The following is a 24210-nucleotide window of genomic DNA, read 5'->3' on the forward strand; positions in this document are numbered from 1 at the left end:
GTATCTTTTGTTGAAAAGCATACCTAGGTAGGTGTCCAAGCAGCAATGCACTACTGACTCTTGACAATGGCTCACCTGATGTGTTCAGTTAGCAACCAGTAGTGCACTTCTGCTCCCTCAACAAAGGATACCAAGAAAATGAAGCAAATTTCATAAAAGATCAGGACATAAAATAAATTTATTTAAAATTGTTTTACAGTCCATGGACAAATATTTTGAAAGCCTTGAGTATGTTAATCTTATATCATTTGGGGTGGACAATTAGATAGGGAAACAGGCAAAATAAATAAAGAATAGAGCAACACAAGAACAAGGGTTTATGATATCATGTTCAAGGGTATTAGGTTCAGCAATAATTTGTGGAAGCGCTTCTTCACAGAAAGGGTGGCTGATTCATTGAATAAACTTTCAATAGAGGTTGTTAAGACAAACACTGTGGGCACCTACAAGTATGGCTGGGATAAGAATAAAGCTATCCTACAAACTAATTAAAGAGATATTAAACACTAAATACATTTTATAAGCATAGTATTGAGGTTATTCCCCTCCTACTTCTAATCATGGGTGCTGCCATTTTAAAATCTAGCTTTGCATTCCAGTATTCACCTGTTTGCACAAGTGCAACAACTCTTCTTTAGTTACCTGCAGTGAAGCCTAGATTCCAAAATGGCAGCACCCATGAAATGTACTGTATTTTGTGTTTGATATAATACTTTATGGAAAATACAGCCAGAAATGATGGGGCTATAGTTCTTATCTCCTATAAAAATTCATGTTTATATTCTTAAATTGCAAAACTGATTTGTACTAACCAAAGCTAAACATTTTGTGGGGAATTACATTTTTAATGTTCATGTCATTTAAATATACATATCATCAGGGGTCAAATCGAGCGGGAACACATGGGAACGGAGTTCCTGCACTATTTTTTCAGGAGGTACTAAGTTCCCTCTTGACAGAGAACAGAAACACTTAAGTAAACACTGCTGCTGCTGGTGGGAGGAGCTGGAGCACAGTCTGGATAGAGGGATAGTGAGAGCCTCTAGTAATGGACAGTATCACTTCCTACAATATACTAAATGCAAGATTGGCAGCGAGCCTGCTGTGTGATCACCCTGCATTGTGTGTTACACATGGTGCTTACATTTCTGTGTGGCTTGCTCTGGGGTCATTTAGCTCCCTTCAACAGAAATAAGACTATGGCACTTTAAGTGGATGAGACTCTGTGACATAGGAGGGTTCTCAAGCCCAAAGGCAACCATTCAACCCTTCATTGGATTTAATTTGCTTTCATTAACCAAAGTGTATAGATTATATACATATAAATACAGTGTGTAAGTGTGTGTGTGTATATATATATATATATATATATATATATATATATATAAAACAATATTTATTGGGAGGGGGTGGAAGTCTTGATGAGTTCCCACACTTTTTTTGTAGGACTTGACCCCTGCATATCATTACATTAGATATTATAAGTAGTCAAACCCTGCAAGTCCAAGGTCATTATTTATTCCCACTAGCAACTGTAGAAAAGTCACTAGTACACTATAATAGCAACACTAACATCTGGGTAAAAGGCTATGGAAACCTCCAAAGACTTCCTGACTGAAAGCTCTTCCTTACTGGAACAGCTTGTCAAAAACTATATTTCTATTCACAGCTTATGAGAAAGATGACTACTACTAAAAATAAGTCCCTAAAGACAGGCGACGTACCCGGTTTTTACTCTCAACCATAGGGGAAAGACCACACTGTTTCCAAATGCCTCCATACAATGTAAACAATATGTCCGTGCTGTTAAGGGGTTAGTAAAACTTTTTTTTTTTGAAGCAGCCATTATTGCATCTAAATTTACATTCTGAACAAAATTTTAATAAAACACTGTGTATGTGTATAGTACACAGAAAAGAGAACTTACCTGGCTTGTGGTAAGCCATAGCTGGTTCCTACACCAACACGAGGTAGGCTGTACACAACTTTTTTTACGGTGGCTTGATCAGGAAAATTAAACATGACCGAAGCTTTAGAAAGAAGGGAATAAAAAATGGAAGAGTATTATAATGCATGAGAATAATAATTAGTTCCTTAAAGTGATGCAAACTCTTCCCTTTTTAAAATCCGATCCGGAATGTTAGTGATATTTTAGGTGTTGTTTCAGTCATCAGTTGTAATGAAGATGCGCCATAACTTACGTTTTCTCAATTTTTCTGTGAGCTAAACGTTTGAATTGTCTTCCAATCAGCGCTGTAGCTACAAAAAAAGGTGCCCAAAGGGGAGAGCGCTGATTGGAGAACAATTCACACCTTTAACTCAAAGAAAAATGTACTTTTGAAGTAAGCGACAGAGCGTGAGGGAATTTGAATTTCATATCTTTAATAAAAAGTAAGTAATAGCGTATCTTCATTAAAACTGATGAATTGATCTCCATCTGAAATATCACTAACATTCTGGATCTGCTTTTAAAAAGAAGAGAGTTGACCATTAGTGCAGCAAACAAATATTTCAGCATAAATAGCAATTAAATGTAATTTTTATATTTTTAGATCCTATGAATCTTAGCAGACTGTTTTCACTATCCACACATTGCAAATTGTTTTGGATATTTGCTGTAATTATGATCTATCAGGATCACAATGTTGGTATGAATTAGTAAATTACAGTGCGCTAAATCACATCCAGATTCCAGGCTATAAATTGGAACGTTAAAAAGTCTTCATTAAAATCTATGAAATGTTTCTGTTATACTATCAGTTGCTAAAGGGAGATGAAAGTTTTCAACGTTTAAGATTCAGATAAAGCATAAAAGCTTAAAAAAACTTTTAAAATTTACTCCTACCAAATCAAATTTACCTTTTTATCTTGGTATGTTTTTTTTAAATGCATTTGTTGTTGGAATTCCATGAGAGCACATCTAAATAGGCTCAGAAGAGTGCATGAGTCTTAAAGGGACAGTCTACACCAGAATTGTTATGGTTTAAAAAGATAGATAATGCCTTTACTACCCATTCCCCAGGTTTGCACAACCAACATTGTTATATTAATATACTTTATAACCTTTAAACCTCAAAATTTCTGCCTATTTCTAAGCCACTACAGACAGCCTCTTATCACATGATTTTTTATTTGCTTTTCACAACAGGAGACTGCTAGTTCATGTGAGCCATATAGATAACATTGTGCTAACGCCGTGGTTTGTGGCAGACACGGCACTAAATAAATAAAAGTTAATAGATAATAGTCATGTGATAAGGGGGCTGTCAGAAAATGCTTAGATACAAGGTAATCGCAGAGGTAAAAAGTGTATTAAAGTTACAGTAAACCTACCAAATAATGTTATATAATTATATAACATTATTTGGAAGGTTTACTGTACCTTTAATATAATCATGTTGGCTGTGCAAAACTGGGGAATGGGTAATAAAGGCATTATCTATCTTTTTACACAATAACATTTTTGGAGTAGACTGTCCCTTTAAGTACTATATACATATCACTGTTACAGACATTGCTCCAAGACGTGCATGCTCCTGAGCCTACCTTATGAAAAGGAGGTAAGAAAAACAGATACAATTGATAGCATTAGTAAATTGGAAAGTGTTTTTGTTTGTATGGTTTATCTAAACAATGATAGTTTCAATATGACTTCCACATCCCTTAAATCAACATAAAGCCCATTTTTTTTCTTTAATAATTCAGGTAAAGAATACAATTTTAAACAACTTTCTAATTTACTTCAGTTATCTAATTTTCTTTGTTCTAATTAGTATCTTTTGTTGAAAAGCAGGGACGTAAGCTCGGGACTGTGTGCACGTGTCTGGAGCACTATATGACAGTTTTGCAAGAATGTTACCCATTTGCAAGAGCACTAGATGACAACACTATTTCCTGCCATGTAGTGCTCCAGATGCCTACCTAGGTATCCCTTCAACAAAGAATACCATGGTATTGAAGCACATTTGATAATAGAAGTAAATTGGAAACTTTTTAAAAATGTATGCTCTGTCTGAATCACAAAATACATTGTTTGGCTTTCATATCCCTTTAAAGTTTACAAAAGGAAGGTAATATATCCATCCATCTGGATTGTAAGTGTATTATTTATCCTAGGTTTGGTTTTAGACTAGGAATGGAAAGCTGTAAATTGTTAGATGTTTTCATCCTGAGTATCTGAATTTAAGTAAAAAAAACAAACAAAAACAAAGCAAGAAAATAGGCTACTTCAAGATACATAATCCACTATGGTACCACAATATCCCAAGCTCTCCAATGCCAGTTCAGTCGTACACATAACTCAAGTTATAGAATAATCCAAATACTAAGGGCAGTGTAGCTTCAATGTTTCTGTCACAGGAACCTACTCTTAAATCAGCTTTATATAATATGAAAAAGCATCCAGTCAGTTAACCATCTTAATGAAGCAGGATTAAAGAATAAATATAATGTCTTCCTTGTTGATTGGTCTTATATATTTCAAGTCATAGTTGTATGGTTTACATTTAACAAAGGAAAACATGTTCCCAGATTTACATTACAAATACCACATGTTAGAGTGTTTGCTTGTGCTTACTCTTGGCTAATGGCAAGGATAGTGCAACATTATATCTGGTGTTAGCTATCTATTCCATTTCAGGCACTTCAATTCATTATGTTCTCAGTTCATCCCAACCACATTTTCTTTGAAATATTCTGTACCAAAGTGGTCTCATGTAACAGACCACCACTAGATGTCTGCTTAAGAAAACTGCTAAAAACAATGCTATTTTTTAAAATAAATCAAAGTTATATAGAATTGTCTACATCATTCATAAGTGCATTGGAAAGTTGAAGCTAAATTGCATATTCTATGAGATATTGTTTTTAAAAAGATTACATTTAAATACTATTTTGAAAACCGAACACACTGTTATGGCCCTAGATTTAAAAAAGCTCACATGTTTCTGTTAAATTATAATTTAAAGACGTATGGCTATAATATAATGTAATTTTGCATGCTTCACGTTCTAGCGCTTTTAAGTTTAAATTAACTCAGTAACAACAGAAAGAGTGAAGGTTAAAGGGACATAAAACAGGTTGAGATCTGTGCATATCCTAAAAGGGCCAATTAATTAAAAATAGTTTGCATAAAAAAAAAACATAATTTAAGAACTTACCTGATAAATTAATTTCTTTCATGGTGGCGAGTCCACGATTTGTTACACATGGGATATATATTCCTACCAGGAGGAGGCAAAGTTTCCCAAACCTCAAAGCCTATAAATACCCCACCTACCTTCACTCATATCTCAGTTTAGCGTATAGCCAAGAAGTAAGGTGTAAAAAAGAAGTAAGAAAAAGTCATAAAAAAGGAACAGAAAAAAAGATGTGCTCTGTTAAAAACAACCCATAATAGGGAGAGTACCTCATGGACTCTCGCCACTATGAAATAAATTAATTTCTCAGGTAAGTTCTTACATAAATTATGTTTTCTTTCATATAGACGTCGGGAGTCCACGATTTGTTACACATGGGATATAATAACCAAGATGTGGAAGTCCACGAGTAACAAAATAAAAAAGGAGGGATCAAATATAAACAGCTTTTTTTTCCGCTGAAAAATTATATCCAAAATTAAAGTCTTTAAATAACTAAAAATTTTAAAAAAATTATAGGCAATAAAATCAAAGAGTGACTACTGCCTGAAGAACCATTCTACCAAAAGCTGCTTCTGAAGAGGCAAAAACATCAAAATGGTAACATTTGGTAAAAGTATGCAAAGAAGACCAAGTGGGGAAAGCCCAAGCCCAAGATGTGGCAACTGATCTTGTAGAATGAGCTGTAATACTTTGAGGTGGAGACTGACCCGCTTCCAAATAAGCTTTGTGAATTAGAAGTTTTAACTAAGAGGCTAAGGAAATAGCAGAAGCAAGGCTAAGGATATAGCAGAAGCTTTCTGATCCTTTCGTGAACCAGAAAAAAGAACAAATAAACTGGAAGCCTTTCTGAAATCTTTAGAGGCATCAACATAATATTTGAAAGCTCTGACAACATCCAAAGAATGTAAAGTCTTTTCAGCATCATTCTTAGGATTAGGACATAAAGAAGTAAAAAACAATCCCCCTGTTAATGTTATTATAATTAACAACCTTTGGTAAAAATTTTAAAGTAGTACGCAAAACTGCAGATCCTGCTCCAACACCAGACCAGCCCAAGCGACAGACATGTCCGATAGACACGGGGGGGGGGGGGGGTTGAAAGATGTCTCTTAGACAGTCTCTACATAGAGAGATCAAATTCCAACAGGTGGAACAGAGCCCACACAGAGCAGCAGATGCTGCCCCTTACAAAAATAAGTCACCTGATCCAACCTTCTACACACAGGGCAGGACAAAGACCCTCCAGAGAGAGGAAACCCCAGCTCATAAGGAAGACAAACTATCCCCTCAAAAGGGAAGGGCACAGATAAGAAAAGATTACATGTCTGTGGCCGGACTGTTAGCCGATGGACATTTGGCCAACAGACATTTGGCAAACGGACATTTGCCGACAAATAATAATCCGACACACAAGTGGCTGTCAGATAACAGTCCGGCAACGAGATAGGTAGAAAGATTTGACAGATAGATTAGATAGATAAATAGATGCAATAGATAGATAGATACATTTGATAGATAGAATCAATAGATAGCTTCGATAGATAATTTCACAGACAGAGAATTACAAGACGTGCGGGCTGGGATCCATGGTTAGGTTCCCAGAGGCGGTTGCAAGCACCCGAGGCACTGATTAGAACAGAGCACTCCGGAGCGTATCTGCCCTTGGCCGAACTCGGAACATGCTTTGGCATTCTGTCCGTCGGACAAATGTCCAACGGACAGAATGCTGTCGGACAAATATCTGTTGGCATTTTGTCAGCGCACCGTACATGTCCACAAGACATGAAGCCATAGTATGATCAAAACACGGACCAAATGAAAAATCATCCAGACACCACTGTTGACCCAACAGAGAAAAAAATCCCCATAGAGTAGCACACTCCAGCCGAAGGACAAGTCAGGCCTTAAAGTTTATAAAAAGTACCCGAAAGGTGGATGTGAACTCTGGCCTTCCAGCTAGCAAGCCCAAAGAGCTAGCCCCTATGTCACAACATAGGGTCTCTGAATAAAACTGTGTCGTCCCGAACCAGTCCACAGGATCATAAGTCTCCAGACATCCAAGAAGGATACAAGAAAAGAACCCTGGACCCAGAATCGCCCTAGAATGAACTACATCCTCAAGGAACACAAGATGCCCCATCTGAAGCAATCAGACCTCACAGGGGATGAGATCCGGGAAACCCAGAGAAGGGGTACATGACTCAATCGTAATTCCCAGCCAAAAAGGAAGAGAACACCCTTAGCCGGAGGTCAACACCCCCCTGCAAGGTACTAGCCCGCGACAAAGTCACACAATTTCTCTAGAGCCCAAAGGCTCCAAGGGCAACACTAAGGGAAATGAGAACGAGAACAGAGTCACCAGAAACAGAGTAGAAAGAAAGGCTAGTCTCCATAATCCTTTCAGATTAACGTTCCAGAGGACCACACCCGAGGGAGAAGAACGCAAATCATCCTGAACCCAGGCAAAAAAACATCCCCTAAGCAAAAAGCTTGGAAAAAGAGTCAACACCTTCTATCATCCCTGATATGGAGACAACTAACTCCCGAAGGAAGACAGAAACTCACAGCCTTCACTTCCTAATTAGTCACAAGTTAAACCGTGAAGTCCATGAAAAAGCACGCCCGACTGAAAAGGCCGCGTCACTAGACATAGGCTGTTATGTTCCAAAATAGCCACGAGCCGAAGCAACACTACACAGTACCAGACAGAATCACATAAACATGATATAACCTCCCCTGTTCAATAATCCCCCTCAGGAGATATTAACCCTTGATTCCTAGATACAAAAAGGAGCCTCACTGAGACCCTATGTTAAAGTTATTCCCGAAAGGATGTAAACCCTCTTGGATAAACAGTTGAAATTACAATACAACCATGATGAAAGTAATATGAAACGATCTTACCGGAATCTACGCCATGGAACAGGAACACGGCCCTTCAAGTGTGACAGATAGTAGCGTCGCTTCTGCCATGGACTTGAGAGAAAAAAGCAGGCAGCAAAACTCATCTGATTGCTTGTGGAGCTGTTAATATGAGTCGGGATGGTTTCGCAGAAAGACTCTCCCTGCATCTCCGGACTCTTACTTTCACCCATGCTCTCACTGAGAGGCTGACAGGACTACTTAAAACTCCAGTCCAATGCCGAAGAGTACTACCCTCCATAAGAGACTATCGAAAACTTCTGACACTTGTCTGTCAACCTCCTGGGACGAAAGGCAAAGAATGACTGGGGGATAAGGGAGTATTTAAGCCTTTGGCTGGGGTGTCTTTGTCTCCTCCTGGTGGCCAGGTTCTGAATTCCCAGAAGTAATGAATGCAGCTGTGGACTCTTTCCATTTATGAAGAAAAGAAAGGGTTAATGGCGAGGCACTTCAGTATAAATTTGCAGGTAAAGTAATTAAAGTATATATTATATTTTGTCTCTATCCCAACTTGTTTTATGTCCCTTTAATGGATGGTTGTAGCTAATGGTACATTAGAGGGAAGCATAACACAGGAAGTGAATACCTTAAGGGGACATTCTAGTCAAAATTTGATGCATATAGGGCATGCAATTCTAAGCAACTTTTTAATTTACTTTTATCGTCAAATTTGCTTTGTTCTCTTAGAATGCTTTGTTGAAATCTAAACCTAGGTTGGCTCATATGCTTATTTCTAAGCCATTGAAGGCTGCATTTTGATATTTTTTCACTGCTAGACAGCGCTAGTTCAGGTGTGCCATAATAGATCATATTGTGCTCACTCCCGTGGAGTTATTTATGAGTCAGCAGTGATTGGCTAAAATGCAAGTCTGTCAAAAGAACTGAAATAAGGGGGCATTCTCGATTGTTGTTTAATCGAGAAGCCATCAGATCTATTTCTGGAAAACCCCATAGATCCACAGCCTTACTGAACACTTCCAGATGAAGAGACCAATCCCCCTGATAAAGAGACTGGCGATTGAGAAAGTCTCTTCTCAATTGCTCACCCATGAAATTTGTACTGCAGAGATTGTACAAAAATTTATCTCTATCCAGGTTAAATTCTCAGACACCTCCCTTATTGCCAGGGAAAAGTTGATGAATGATGTAAGCCACCTCTGTGACATTGTTTTAATATAAAACACAGGTAAGTCTCTCTTTCAGGAGAGGGCAGCTCTGAAGAGCCCTGAAGATTGCACAGAATCCCAGAACATTTTTTGGTAACCTAGCCTCTAGAGGAGACCAAACTCCATGTGCTCTCTGAGACCCCCAGACTGCACGTCAATCCAAAAGACTTGCATCTGTTGTGATCAAATTCCAATTTGGATGAACAAAGGATGCCCCTAGAAAAATGGACTGATATATCCACTAGAAAAACATAATTTATGTAAGAACTTACCTGATAAATTCATTTCTTTCATATTAGCAAGAGTCCATGAGCTAGTGACGTATGGGATATACATTCCTACCAGGAGGGGCAAAGTTTCCCAAACCTCAAAATGCCTATAAATACACCCCTCACCACACCCACAATTCAGTTTAACGAATAGCCAAGAAGTGGGGTGATAAAAAAGTGCGAAAGCATATAAAATAAGGAATTGGAATAATTGTGCTTTATACAAAATCATAACCACCACAAAAAAAGGGCGGGCCTCATGGACTCTTGCTAATATGAAAGAAATGAATTTATCAGGTAAGTTCTTACATAAATTATGTTTTCTTTCATGTAATTAGCAAGAGTCCATGAGCTAGTGACGTATGGGATAATGACTACCCAAGATGTGGATCTTTCCACACAAGAGTCACTAGAGAGGGAGGGATAAAATAAAGACAGCCAATTCCTGCTGAAAATAATCCACACCCAAAATAAAGTTTAACGAAAAACATAAGCAGAAGATTCAAACTGAAACCGCTGCCTGAAGTACTTTTCTACCAAAAACTGCTTCAGAAGAAGAAAATACATCAAAATGGTAGAATTTAGTAAAAGTATGCAAAGAGGACCAAGTTGCTGCTTTGCAGATCTGGTCAACCGAAGCTTCATTCCTAAACGCCCAGGAAGTAGATACTGACCTAGTAGAATGAGCTGTAATTCTCTGAGGCGGAATTTTACCCGACTCAACATAGGCAAGATGAATTAAAGATTTCAACCAAGATGCCAAAGAAATGGCAGAAGCTTTCTGGCCTTTTCTAGAACCGGAAAAGATAACAAATAGACTAGAAGTCTTACGGAAAGATTTCGTAGCTTCAACATAATATTTCAAAGCTCTAACAACATCCAGAGAATGCAACGATTTCTCCTTAGAATTCTTAGGATTAGGACATAATGAAGGAACCACAATTTCTCTACTAATGTTGTTGGAATTCACAACTTTAGGTAAAAATTCAAAAGAAGTTCGCAACACCGCCTTATCCTGATGAAAAATCAGAAAAGGAGACTCACAAGAAAGAGCAGATAATTCAGAAACTCTTCTGGCAGAAGAGATGGCCAAAAGGAACAAAACTTTCCAAGAAAGTAATTTAATGTCCAATGAATGCATAGGTTCAAACGGAGGAGCTTGAAGAGCTCCCAGAACCCAATTCAAACTCCAAGGAGGAGAAATTGACTTAATGACAGGTTTTATACGAACCAAAGCTTGTACAAAACAATGAATATCAGGAAGAATAGCAATCTTTCTGTGAAAAAGAACAGAAAGAGCAGAGATTTGTCCTTTCAAAGAACTTGCGGACAAACCCTTATCTAAACCATCCTGAAGAAACTGTAAAATTCTCGGTATTCTAAAAGAATGCCAAGAAAAATGATGAGAAAGACACCAAGAAATATAAGTCTGCCAGACTCTATAATATATCTCTCGAGATACAGATTTACGAGCCTGTAACATAGTATTAATCACGGAGTCAGAGAAACCTCTTTGACCAAGAATCAAGCGTTCAATCTCCATACCTTTAAATTTAAGGATTTCAGATCCTGATGGAAAAAAGGACCTTGAGACAGAAGGTCTGGTCTTAACGGAAGAGTCCACGGTTGGCAAGAGGCCATCCGGACAAGATCCGCATACCAAAACCTGTGAGGCCATGCCGGAGCTACCAGCAGAACAAACGAGCATTCCTTCAGAATCTTGGAGATCACTCTTGGAAGAAGAACTAGAGGCGGAAAGATATAGGCAGGATGATACTTCCAAGGAAGTGATAATGCATCCACTGCCTCCGCCTGAGGATCCCGGGATCTGGACAGATACCTGGGAAGTTTCTTGTTTAGATGGGACGCCATCAGATCTATTTCTGGAAGTTCCCACATTTGAACAATCTGAAGAAATACCTCTGGGTGAAGAGACCATTCGCCCGGATGCAACGTTTGGCGACTGAGATAATCCGCTTCCCAATTGTCTACACCTGGGATATGAACCGCAGAGATTAGACAGGAGCTGGATTCCGCCCAAACCAAAATTCGAGATACTTCTTTCATAGCCAGAGGACTGTGAGTCCCTCCTTGATGATTGATGTATGCCACAGTTGTGACATTGTCTGTCTGAAAACAAATGAACGATTCTCTCTTCAGAAGAGGCCAAAACTGAAGAGCTCTGAAAATTGCACGGAGTTCCAAGATATTGATAGGTAATCTCACCTCCTGAGATTCCCAAACTCCCTGTGCCGTCAGAGATCCCCACACAGCTCCCCAACCCGTGAGACTTGCATCTGTTGAAATTACAGTCCAGGTCGGAAGCACAAAAGAAGCCCCCTGAATTAAACGATGGTGATCTGTCCACCATGTTAGAGAGTGCCGAACAATCGGTTTTAAAGATATTGTTTGAGATATCTTCGTGTAATCCTTGCACCATTGCTTCAGCATACAGAGCTGAAGAGGTCGCATGTGAAAACGAGCAAAGGGGATCGCGTCCGATGCAGCAGTCATAAGACCTAGAATTTCCATGCATAAGGCTACCGAAGGGAATGATTGTGACTGAAGGTTTCGACAAGCTGCAATCAATTTTAGACGTCTCTTGTCTGTTAAAGACAGAGTCATGGACACTGAATCCATCTGGAAACCCAGAAAGGTTACCCTTGTCTGAGGAATCAAAGAACTTTTTGGTAAATTGATCCTCCAACCATGATCTTGAAGAAACAACACAAGTCGATTCGTATGAGATTCTGCAAAATGTAAAGACTGAGCAAGTACCAAGATATCGTCCAAATAAGGAAATACCACAATACCCTGTTCTCTGATTACAGACAGAAGGGCACCGAGAACCTTTGTAAAAATTCTTGGAGCTGTAGCTAGGCCAAACGGCAGAGCCACAAACTGGTAATGCTTGTCCAGAAAAGAGAATCTCAGGAACTGAAAATGATCTGGATGAATCGGAATATGCAGATATGCATCCTGTAAATCTATTGTGGACATATGATTCCCTTGCTGAACAAAAGGCAAGATAGTCCTTACAGTTACCATTTTGAACGTTGGTATCCTTACATAACGATTCAATATTTTTAGATCCAGAACTGGTCTGAAGGAATTCTCCTTCTTTGGTACAATGAAGAGATTTGAATAAAACCCCATCCCCTGTTCCTGAACTGGAACTGGCATAATTACTCCAGTCAACTCTAGATCTGAAACACATTTCAGAAATGCTTGAGCTTTTACTGGATTTACTGGGACACGGGAAAGAAAAAATCTCTTTGCAGGAGGTCTTATCTTGAAACCAATTCTGTACCCTTCTGAAACAATGTTCTGAATCCAAAGATTGTGAACAGAATTGATCCAAATTTCCTTGAAAAAAAACGTAACCTGCCCCCTACCAGCTGAGCTGGAATGAGGGCCGCACCTTCATGTGGACTTAGAAGCAGGCTTTGCCTTTCTAGCTGGCTTGGATTTATTCCAGACTGGAGATGGTTTCCAAACTGAAACTGCTCCTGAGGATGAAGGATCAGGCTTTTGTTCTTTGTTGAAACAAAAGGAACGAAAACGATTATTAGCTCTGCTTTTACCTTTAGATTTTTTATCCTGTGGTAAAAAAGTTCCTTTCCCACCAGTAACAGTTGAAATGATGGAATCCAACTGAGAACCAAATAATTTGATACCCTGGAAAGAAATAGAAAGTAAAGTTGATTTAGAAGCCATATCAGCATTCCAAGTTTTAAGCCATAAAGCTCTTCTAGCTAAAATAGCTAGAGACATAAACCTGACATCAACTCTGATAATATCAAAAATGGCATCACAGATAAAATTATTAGCATGCTGAAGAAGAATAATAATGTCATGAGAATCACAATGTGTTACTTGTTGCGCTAAAGTTTCCAACCAAAAAGTTGAAGCTGCAGCAACATCAGCCAAAGATATAGCAGGTCTAAGAAGATTACCTGAACACAGATAAGCTTTTCTTAGAAAGGACTCAATTTTCCTATCTAGAGGATCCTTAAACGAAGTACCATCTGACGTAGGAATAGTAGTACGTTTAGCAAGGGTAGAAATAGCCCCATCAACTTTAGGGATTTTGTCCCAAAATTCCAATCTGTCAGACGGCACAGGATATAAATGCTTAAAACGTTTAGAAGAAGTAAATGAATTACCCAATTTATCCCATTCTTTGGAAATTACTGCAGAAATAGCATTAGGAACAGGAAAAACTTCTGGAATAACCACAGGAGCTTTAAATACCTTATCTAAACGTTTAGAATTAGTATCAAGAGGACCAGAATCCTCTATTTCTAAAGCAATTAGAACTTCTTTAAGTAAAGAACGAATAAATTCCATTTTAAATAAATATGAAGATTTATCAGCATCAACCTCAGAGACAGAATCCTCTGAACCAGAGGAGTCATCAGAATCAGAATGATGATGTTCATTTAAAAATTCATTGTAGGGAGAGAAGTTTTAAAAGATTTTTTACGTTTACTAGAAGGAGAAATAACAGACATAGCCTTCTTTATGGATTCAGAAACAAAATCTCTTATATTATCAGGAACATTCTGCACCTTAGATGTTGAGGGAACTGCAACAGGCAATGGTACTTTACTAAAGGAAATATTATCTGCTTTAACAAGTTTGTCATGACAATCAATACAAACAACAGCTGGAGAAATAGCTACCAAAAGTTTACAGCAGATACACTTAGCTTTGGTAGATTCAGCACTTGACAGCGATTTTCCTGTAGTATCTTCTGGCTCAGATGCAACGTGAGACATCTTGCAATATGTAAGAGAAAAAACAACATATAAAGCAAAATTGATCAAATTCCTTAAATGACAGTTTCAGGAATGGGAAAAAATGCCAAAGAACAAGCTTCTAGCAACCAGAAGCAATAAAAAATGAGACTTAAATAATGTGGAGACAAAAGCGACGCCCATATTTTTTCGCGCCAAATAAGACGCCCACATTATTTGGCGCCTAAATGCTTTTTGGCGCCAAAAATGACGCCACATCCGGAACGCCGACATTTTTGGCGCGAAATAACGTCAAAGAATGACGCAACTTCCGGCGACACGTATGACGCCGGAAACGGAAATAGAATTTTTGCGCCAAAAAAGTCCGCGCCAAGAATGACGCAATAAAATGAAGCATTTTCAGCCCCCGCGAGCCTAACAGCCCACAGGGAAAAAGTCAAATTTTAAGGTAAGAAAAAATGGTCAAATCAAAATGCATTATCCCAAATATGAAACTGACTGTCTGAAAATAAGGAAAGTTGAACATTCTGAGTCAAGGCAAATAAATGTTTGAATACATATATTTAGAACTTTATAAACAAAGTGCCCAACCATAGCTTGGAGTGTCACAGAAAATAAGACTTACTTACCCCAGGACACTCATCTACATATAGCAGATAGCCAAACCAGTACTGAAACGAGAATCAGCAGAGGTAATGGTATATATAAGAGTATATCGTCGATCTGAAAAGGGAGGTAAGAGATGAATCTCTACGACCGATAACAGAGAACCTATGAAATAGACCCCGTAGAAGGAGATCACTGCATTCAAATAGGCAATACTCTCCTCACATCCCTCTGACATTCACTGCACGCTGAGAGGAAAACCGGGCTCCAACTTGCTGCGGAGCGCATATCAACGTAGAATCTAGCACAAACTTACTTCACCACCTCCATCGGAGGCAAAGTTTGTAAAACTGAATTGTGGGTGTGGTGAGGGGTGTATTTATAGGCATTTTGAGGTTTGGGAAACTTTGCCCCTCCTGGTAGGAATGTATATCCCATACGTCACTAGCTCATGGACTCTTGCTAATTACATGAAAGAAAAGGGATTGTCTTGCTATAAAATCCAGAAGTATTTTTGGAGAAAGCAGAAAATAATCCATGCCCCACTGATGAAGCATACAAAGCTAGAGAGGTCTCATGTGAAACTGAGCAAAAGGAATAGCATCTGATGATACTATCATCAGACCTAAAACCTCCATGCCAAGAACGAAAAGTAACTAGCTGAAGATTTAAACAAGCTGAAAATAACCTCAGCCTCATTTTGTCAAGGAAAGTCTCATGAAGACTGATTCTATTACGACACCTAGGAAAGTTACCCTGGACTGAGGAGAAAGAGAACTCTTTGGAAAACTGATTCTCCAACCATGCTCTTGAACAAACGACAAGAGTCTGTCAGTATGAGATACTGCTAAATGTAAAGATAGAGCCTGTACCAAGATATTGTACAGGAGTGTCATGGTTACTCACCCTTCCTTGTTTCTTGGAGTGCAGGGCTGTTTTTGGCTTCTCTTGCAGTGTTTCTAAAACTGTGCATTCCTCCCACATGCCCTCGTATGGGCAAACATGCAACTACTGGCAACTTTCTCTCTCACAGTGATGACGTAATGCCTGTTTAATATATAACCATCATCCTGTCCACTCTGTCTCCGCCCTTGCGTGAGTTTAGATCTACCAAGTGCACTTTTGTTTTTTGTTCTCATTCTCCGTGTTGACCCTGGCATTGGCTGTCTGATTCCCTGGTTCCTGACTCCGGATATTGTTCCTGCTCTCTGTGTTCCCTGACCCAACTTGGCTGACTACCTTCTTTGGTATCTAACTCCTGGCTTAGTACTAACTACGTTATTAATTTCCCTATTGTTTTTTGTTTTGTTTATTGTTAAAGGGATACTAAGCATGCAATTTTAAGTAACTTTACAGCAAGCGCTATCCATGGTGCTGATTTCCTGCTTTTTAAATAAAGAAAGCAAGAGAACAAAATGTAAAAGTGATAATAGGAATAAATTAGAAAGTTGCTTAAAATTGCATGCTCTATCTGAATCGTTAAAGAAAAAAATTGGGTTTAGTATTCCAATTATATTTATTTTTTAAACCTGCACTTTGTGTTTCCATCTTGGTTCCCTGACACCGAGCTCTTATTACAGATAAGAGTGTTCCCATTACTTTTCGCCAGACCAAACAGAGCAACAAATCCAAATCTTAGAAACTGATAATGATCCCTGTGAATAGGAATATGAAGATAAGCATTGTACGAAGTGTCTCTATCTTGAAAGAACACTAAGAAACTTGTTTAAAGTCTTAAAATCTAGAACTGGTCTGTAAGTTCCCTCCTTCCTGTGAACAATAAACAGGTTGGAATAAAGGAGGGTTTTTAAGTGCTCTTGGAGTTTTAGGAATCTTTGCCTCCTCCTAGTGGCCAGGAGTGGAATTCTAAGGATTAAGGGCTTGTGGACTCTCACCACTTTTATGAAAGAAAATAATATAAAACTACCTTTAAGGTGCAGGTATAAGTTTTATTTTGAAAAGTAAATACTATCTAAATGACATGAGATGTTGTTTATACTATGGTCTTATCTAAGCTGTCCCATTTCACACATGAAAAGTGTTCCAGACCATGTGTAAACCAGGGAACTCTGCAGTAGTTTTACAAACTAAAACAGGTATAATTCCTGTATATTGTGTTTTTGTTTAATTACTATTTAAGATGTATGTGGAAAATGTGACTATAATCCATTTAGCAAAATTAAATGAATATATTCTCTAAAATCTAAAAAGTAGACAAGGTTGATTAACTGCTGCTGTTTATAGTTATTACATTTTAAAACATATTAATTCAGATGCATAGGATCAATAAAAGGTACTGCTTATGTTTAACTATAGTAGTTTAATATACAATTTCATTTTGAAGTACTAATATAATACATATTTGTTCATTAAAATACTTATAAAAAGTAATAAACTTACTACGGTTTGCCATGAATACTTCCAAAGCAGTATTTTGAAGGAGATATCGCCTGGAAAAAACTGCTCGAATCTCGCTGAACATCCATTTTCCATGTAGGCCTTCAGTGTAAACAAGAATCTTAAATAAAAAAATAAAAATTATATTTTACACAATAAACAGCTTACTTTTTATGTCATCACAATAAAATCACATAAATTTTAATGAGAAATTAACCCTTTTCTAAAATATTTCAGGATGAATTCATTACCAGCATTTAATATAGAAGATTAATTAGAAAAGGTTAGCCTATAAGGATCAGCTGCTTTTGACTATAAAGAAACCTATGGGAAATACAAAGTGAAGACAGTCTGGTATGATTGAATGGTCTCTCAGGACATCATTTGTCAGATACGTTTGAATAAAGTTTTTCTTAATCACACTGCTTATTGTTATACACTTTTCTCTCATTTACTGCATTGGGTTGTAGTCAAATCTATTACATGTTTGCAAATTAAAAAGTGCAATCATCAAAGACAAATTAAAATATTGCAAATATATTTGCTATATGGTAATAAAAAAAACCTATAAAATGCATGTTTAACCCCTTAATGACCGCAGCACTTTTCCATTTTCTGTCCGTTTGGGACCAAGGCTATTTTTACATTTTTGCGGTGTTTGTGTTTAGCTGTAATTTTCCTCTTACTCATTTACTGTACCCACACATATTATATACCGTTTTTCTCGCCATTAAATGGACTTTCAAAAGATACCATTATTTTCATCATATCTTATAATTTACTATAAAAAACATTATAAAATATGAAGGAAAAATGGAAAAAAACACACTTTTTCTAACTTTGACCCCCAAAATCTGTTACACATCTACAACCACCAATAAACACCCATGCTAAATAGTTTCTAAATTTTGTCCTGAGTTTATAAATACCCAATGTTTATATGTTCTTTACTTTTTTTGCAAGTTATAGGGCCATAAATACAAGTAGCACTTTGCTATTTCCAAACCACTTTTTTTCAAAAACATAATTTATGCTTACCTGATAAATTCCTTTCTTCTGTTGTGTGATCAGTCCACGGGTCATCATTACTTCTGGGATATAACTCCTCCCCAACAGGAAATGCAAGAGGATTCACCCAGCAGAGCTGCATATAGCTCCTCCCCTCTACGTCAGTCCCAGTCATTCGACCAAGAATCAACGAGAAAGGAGTAACCAAGGGTGAAGTGGTGACTGGAGTATAATTTAAAAGATATTTACCTGCCTTAAAACAGGGCGGGCCGTGGACTGATCACACAACAGAAGAAAGGAATTTATCAGGTAAGCATAAATTATGTTTTCTTCTGTTATGTGTGATCAGTCCACGGGTCATCATTACTTCTGGGATACCAATACCAAAGCAAAAGTACACGGATGACGGGAGGGATAGGCAGGCTCATTATACAGAAGGAACCACTGCCTGAAGAACCTTTCTCCCAAAAATAGCCTCCGAAGAAGCAAAAGTGTCAAATTTGTAAAATTTGGAAAAAGTATGAAGCGAAGACCAAGTTGCAGCCTTGCAAATCTGTTCAACAGAGGCCTCATTCTTAAAGGCCCAAGTGGAAGCCACAGCTCTAGTGGAGTGAGCTGTAATTCTTTCAGGAGGCTGCTGTCCAGCAGTCTCATAGGCTAAACGTATTATGCTACGAAGCCAAAAAGAGAGAGAGGTAGCAGAAGCCTTTTGACCTCTCCTCTGTCCAGAATAAACGACAAACAGGGAAGAAGTTTGGCGAAAATCTTTAGTTGCCTGCAAGTAGAACTTGAGGGCACGAACTACATCCAGATTGTGTAGAAGACGTTCCTTCTTTGAAGAAGGATTTGGACACAAGGATGGAACAACAATCTCTTGATTGATATTCCTGTTAGTGACTACCTTAGGTAAGAACCCAGGTTTAGTACGCAGAACTACCTTGTCTGAGTGAAAAATCAGATAAGGAGAATCACAATGTAAGGCTGATAACTCAGAGACTCTTCGAGCCGAGGAAATAGCCATTAAAAACAGAACTTTCCAAGATAACAATTTTATATCAATGGAATGAAGGGGTTCAAACGGAACACCCTGTAAAACGTTAAGAACTAAGTTTAAACTCCATGGCGGAGCAACAGCTTTAAACACAGGCTTGATCCTAGCTAAAGCCTGACAAAAGGCCTGGACGTCTGGATTTTCTGACAGACGCCTGTGTAACAAGATGGACAGAGCTGAAATCTGTCCCTTTAATGAACTAGCTGATAAACCCTTTTCTAAACCTTCTTGTAGAAAGGACAATATCCTAGGGATCCTAACCTTACTCCAGGAGTAACGTTTGGATTCGCACCAGTATAGGTATTTACGCCATATTTTATGGTAAATCTTTCTGGTAACAGGCTTCCTAGCCTGTATCAGGGTATCAATAACCGACTCAGAAAAACCACGTTTTGATAAAATCAAGCGTTCAATTTCCAAGCAGTCAGCTTCAGAGAAGTTAGATTTTGATGTTTGAATGGACCCTGTATCAGAAGGTCCTGTCTTAGAGGTAGAGACCAAGGCGGACAGGATGACATGTCCACTAGATCTGCATACCAAGTCCTGCGTGGCCATGCAGGCGCTATTAGAATCACTGATGCTCTCTCCTGTTTGATTTTGGCAATCAATCGAGGAAGCAGCGGGAAGGGTGGAAACACATAAGCCATCCCGAAGTTCCAAGGTGCTGTCAAAGCATCTATCAGAACCGCTCCCGGATCCCTGGATCTGGACCCGTAGCGAGGAAGTTTGGCGTTCTGGCGAGACGCCATGAGATCTATCTCTGGTTTGCCCCAACGTCGAAGTATTTGGGCAAAGACCTCCGGATGAAGTTCCCACTCCCCCGGATGAAAAGTCTGGCGACTCAAGAAATCCGCCTCCCAGTTCTCCACTCCCGGGATGTGGATTGCTGACAGGTGGCAAGAGTGAGACTCTGCCCAGCGAATTATCCTTGATACTTCCATCATTGCTAGGGAGCTTCTTGTCCCTCCCTGATGGTTGATGTAAGCTACAGTCGTGATGTTGTCCGACTGAAACCTGATGAACCCCCGAGTTGTTAATTGGGGCCAAGCCAGAAGGGCATTGAAAACTGCTCTCAATTCCAGAATGTTTATTGGAAGGAGACTCTCCTCCTGATTCCATAGTCCCTGAGCCTTCAGAGAATTCCAGACAGCGCCCCAACCTAGTAGGCTGGCGTCTGTTGTTACAATTGTCCAGTCTGGCCTGCTGAATGGCATCCCCCTGGACAGGTGTGGCCGATAAAGCCACCATAGAAGAGAATTTCTGGTCTCTTGATTCAGATTCAGAGTAGGGGACAAATCTGAGTAATCCCCATTCCACTGACTTAGCATGCACAATTGCAGCGGTCTGAGGTGTAGGCGTGCAAAAGGTACTATGTCCATTGCCGCTACCATTAAGCCGATCACCTCCATGCATTGAGCTACTGACGGGTGTTGAATGGAATGAAGGACACGGCATGCATTTTGAAGCTTTGTTAACCTGTCTTCTGTCAGGTAAATCTTCATTTCTACAGAATCTATAAGAGTCCCCAAGAATGGAACTCTTGTGAGAGGAAAAAGAGAACTCTTCTTTTCGTTCACTTTCCATCCATGCGACCTTAGAAATGCCAGAACTAGCTCTGTATGAGACTTGGCAGTTTGAAAGCTTGAAGCTTGTATTAGAATGTCGTCTAGGTACGGAGCTACCGAAATCCCTCGCGGTCTTAGTACCGCCAGAAGGGCACCCAGAACCTTTGTGAAGATTCTTGGAGCCGTAGCCAATCCGAATGGAAGAGCTACAAACTGGTAGTGCCTGTCTAAGAAGGCAAACCTTAGATACCGGTGATGATCTTTGTGGATCGGTATGTGAAGGTAAGCATCTTTTAAATCCACTGTGGTCATGTACTGACCCTTTTGGATCATGGGTAAGATTGTCTGAATAGTTTCCATTTTGAACGATGGAACTCTTAGGAATTTGTTTAGAATCTTTAAATCTAAGATTGGCCTGAAAGTTCCCTCTTTTTTGGGAACCACAAACAGGTTTGAGTAGAACCCTTGTCCTTGTTCCGACCGCGGAACCGGATGGATCACTCCCATTAATAACAGATCTTGTACACAGCGTAGAAACGCTTCTTTCTTTATCTGGTTTGTTGACAACCTTGACAGATGAAATCTCCCTCTTGGGGGAGATAATTTGAAGTCTAGAAGGTATCCCTGAGATATGATCTCTAGTGCCCAGGGATCCTGAACATCTCTTGCCCAGGCCTGGGCGAAGAGAGAAAGTCTGCCCCCCACTAGATCCGGTCCCGGATCGGGGGCTTTCGGTTCATGCTGTCTTTGGGGCAGCAGCAGGTTTCCTGGCCTGCTTGCTCTTGTTCCAGGACTGGTTAGGCTTCCAGCCTTGCCTGTAACGAGCAACAGCTCCTTCCTGTTTTGGTGCAGTGGAGGTTGATGCTGCTCCTGTTTTGAAATTCCGAAAGGGACGAAAATTAGACTGTCTAGCCTTAGCTTTGGCTTTGTCTTGAGGTAGGGCGTGGCCCTTACCTCCTGTAATGTCAGCGATAATTTCTTTCAAACCGGGCCCAAATAAAGACTGCCCCTTGAAAGGTATATTAAGTAATTTGGACTTAGAAGTAACATCAGCTGACCAGGATTTTAGCCACAGCGCCCTACGTGCCTGTATGGCGAATCCTGAGTTCTTAGCCGTAAGTTTGGTTAAATGTACTACGGCCTCCGAAATGAATGAATTAGCTAGTTTAAGGACTCTAAGCCTGTCCGTAATGTCGTCTAGCGTAGATGAACTAAGGTTCTCTTCCAGAGACTCAATCCAAAATGCTGCCGCAGCCGTAATCGGCGCGATACATGCAAGGGGTTGCAATATAAAACCTTGTTGAACAAACATTTTCTTAAGGTAACCCTCTAATTTTTTATCCATTGGATCTGAAAAAGCACAGCTATCCTCCACCGGGATAGTGGTACGCTTAGCTAAAGTAGAAACTGCTCCCTCCACCTTAGGGACCGTTTGCCATAAGTCCCGAGTGGTGGCGTCTATTGGAAACATCTTTCTAAATATTGGAGGGGGTGAGAACGGCACACCGGGTCTATCCCACTCCTTAGTAACAATTTCAGTTAGTCTCTTAGGTATAGGAAAAACGTCAGTACTCGCCGGTACCGCAAAGTATTTATCCAACCTACACAGTTTCTCTGGTATTGCAACGGTGTTACAATCATTGAGAGCTGCTAAGACCTCCCCTAGTAATACACGGAGGTTCTCCAATTTAAATTTAAAATTTGAAATATCTGAATCCAATCTGTTTGGATCAGAACCGTCACCCACAGAATGAAGCTCTCCGTCCTCATGCTCTGCAAGCTGTGACGCAGTATCAGACATGGCCCTAGTATTGTCAGCGCACTCTGTTCTCACCCCAGAGTGATCACGCTTGCCTCTTAGTTCTGGTAATTTAGACAAAACTTCAGTCATAACAGTAGCCATATCTTGTAATGTTATCTGTAATGGCCGCCCAGATGTACTAGGCGCCATAATATCACGCACCTCCCGGGCGGGAGATGCAGGTACTGCCGCGTGAGGCGAGTTAGTCGGCATAACTCTCCCCTCGCTGTTTGGTGAAATTTGTTCACATTGTACAGATTGACTTTTATTTAAAGTAGCATCAATACAGTTAGTACATAAATTTCTATTGGGCTCCACCTTGGCATTGGAACAAATGACACAGATATCTTCCTCTGAGTCAGACATGTTTAACACACTAGCAATAAACTTGCAACTTGGTTATAATCTTTTTTAGCAAAAACGTACTGTGCCTCAAAGAGGTACTAAACGATTAAATGACAGTTGAAATAATGAACTGAAAAACAGTTATAGCATCAAACTTTAAAACAACACAACTTTTAGCAAAGGTTTGTTCCCATTAGTAAAATAACAATAATTAAATTTGACATAAAAATTACAGAGCAACGTTTTTATTCACAGTCAATATAAAATTCTCACAGCTCTGCTGAGAGAAACTACCTCCCTCCAAAGAAGTTTGAAGACCCCTGAGATCTGTCAGAGATGAACCGGATCATGCAGGAAATATAAGAGTAACTGACTGGAATTTTTTGATGCGTAGCAAAGAGCGCCAAAAACGGCCCCTCCCCCTCACACACAGCAGTGAAGAGAAACGAAACTGTCACAATTAAAAGCAAACAACTGCCAAGTGGAAAATAATGCCCAAATATTTATTCACTCAGTACCTCAGCAATGTAAACGATTCTACATTCCAGCAAAAACGTTTAACATGATAAATACTTAATAAAAGGATTAGTGACTTTTAACAGAGTAGTTCCGGTGAAATACCATCCCCAGAATACTGAAGTGTATACATACATGTCATTATAACGGTATGGCAGGATTTTCTCATCAATTCCATTCAGAAAATAAAAACTGCTACATACCTCAATGCAGATTCATCTGCCCGCTGTCCCCTGATCTGAAGCTTTTACCTCCCTCAGATGGCCGAGAACAGCAATATGATCTTAACTACTCCGGTTAAAATCATAGTAAAAAAAAAACTCTGGCAGATTCTTCCTCAAACTCTGCCAGAGAAGTAATAACACGCTCCGGTGCTATTGTAAAATAACAAACTTTTGATTGAAGTCATAAAAACTAAGTATAATCACCATAGTCCTCTCACACATCCTATCTAGTCGTTGGGTGCAAGAGAATGACTGGGACTGACGTAGAGGGGAGGAGCTATATGCAGCTCTGCTGGGTGAATCCTCTTGCATTTCCTGTTGGGGAGGAGTTATATCCCAGAAGTAATGATGACCCGTGGACTGATCACACATAACAGAAGAAATTAGCGCTAGTTACATTGGGACACTAATATCTTTCAGGAATCCCTGAATATCTATT

General features: G+C 39.2%; 1 protein-coding gene across 1 annotated transcript in view; it reads right to left on the reverse strand.

The window, feature by feature from the left end:
- The window catches only part of NBEA (neurobeachin), a 1472531-nt gene that overhangs the window by 193522 nt on the left and 1254799 nt on the right, over window positions 1-24210 (reverse strand). The window contains exons 41-42 of the mRNA XM_053708445.1: window positions 17265-17382; window positions 1928-2030 (exon numbers count right to left, since the gene is read on the reverse strand). Of these exons, the coding sequence (XP_053564420.1) occupies window positions 1928-2030; window positions 17265-17382 (221 nt within the window). The remainder of the gene's footprint in view (window positions 1-1927; window positions 2031-17264; window positions 17383-24210) is intronic.

The sequence above is a fragment of the Bombina bombina genome, chromosome 3, assembly GCF_027579735.1.
Source record: "Bombina bombina isolate aBomBom1 chromosome 3, aBomBom1.pri, whole genome shotgun sequence".
Lineage (NCBI taxonomy): Eukaryota > Metazoa > Chordata > Amphibia > Anura > Bombinatoridae > Bombina > Bombina bombina.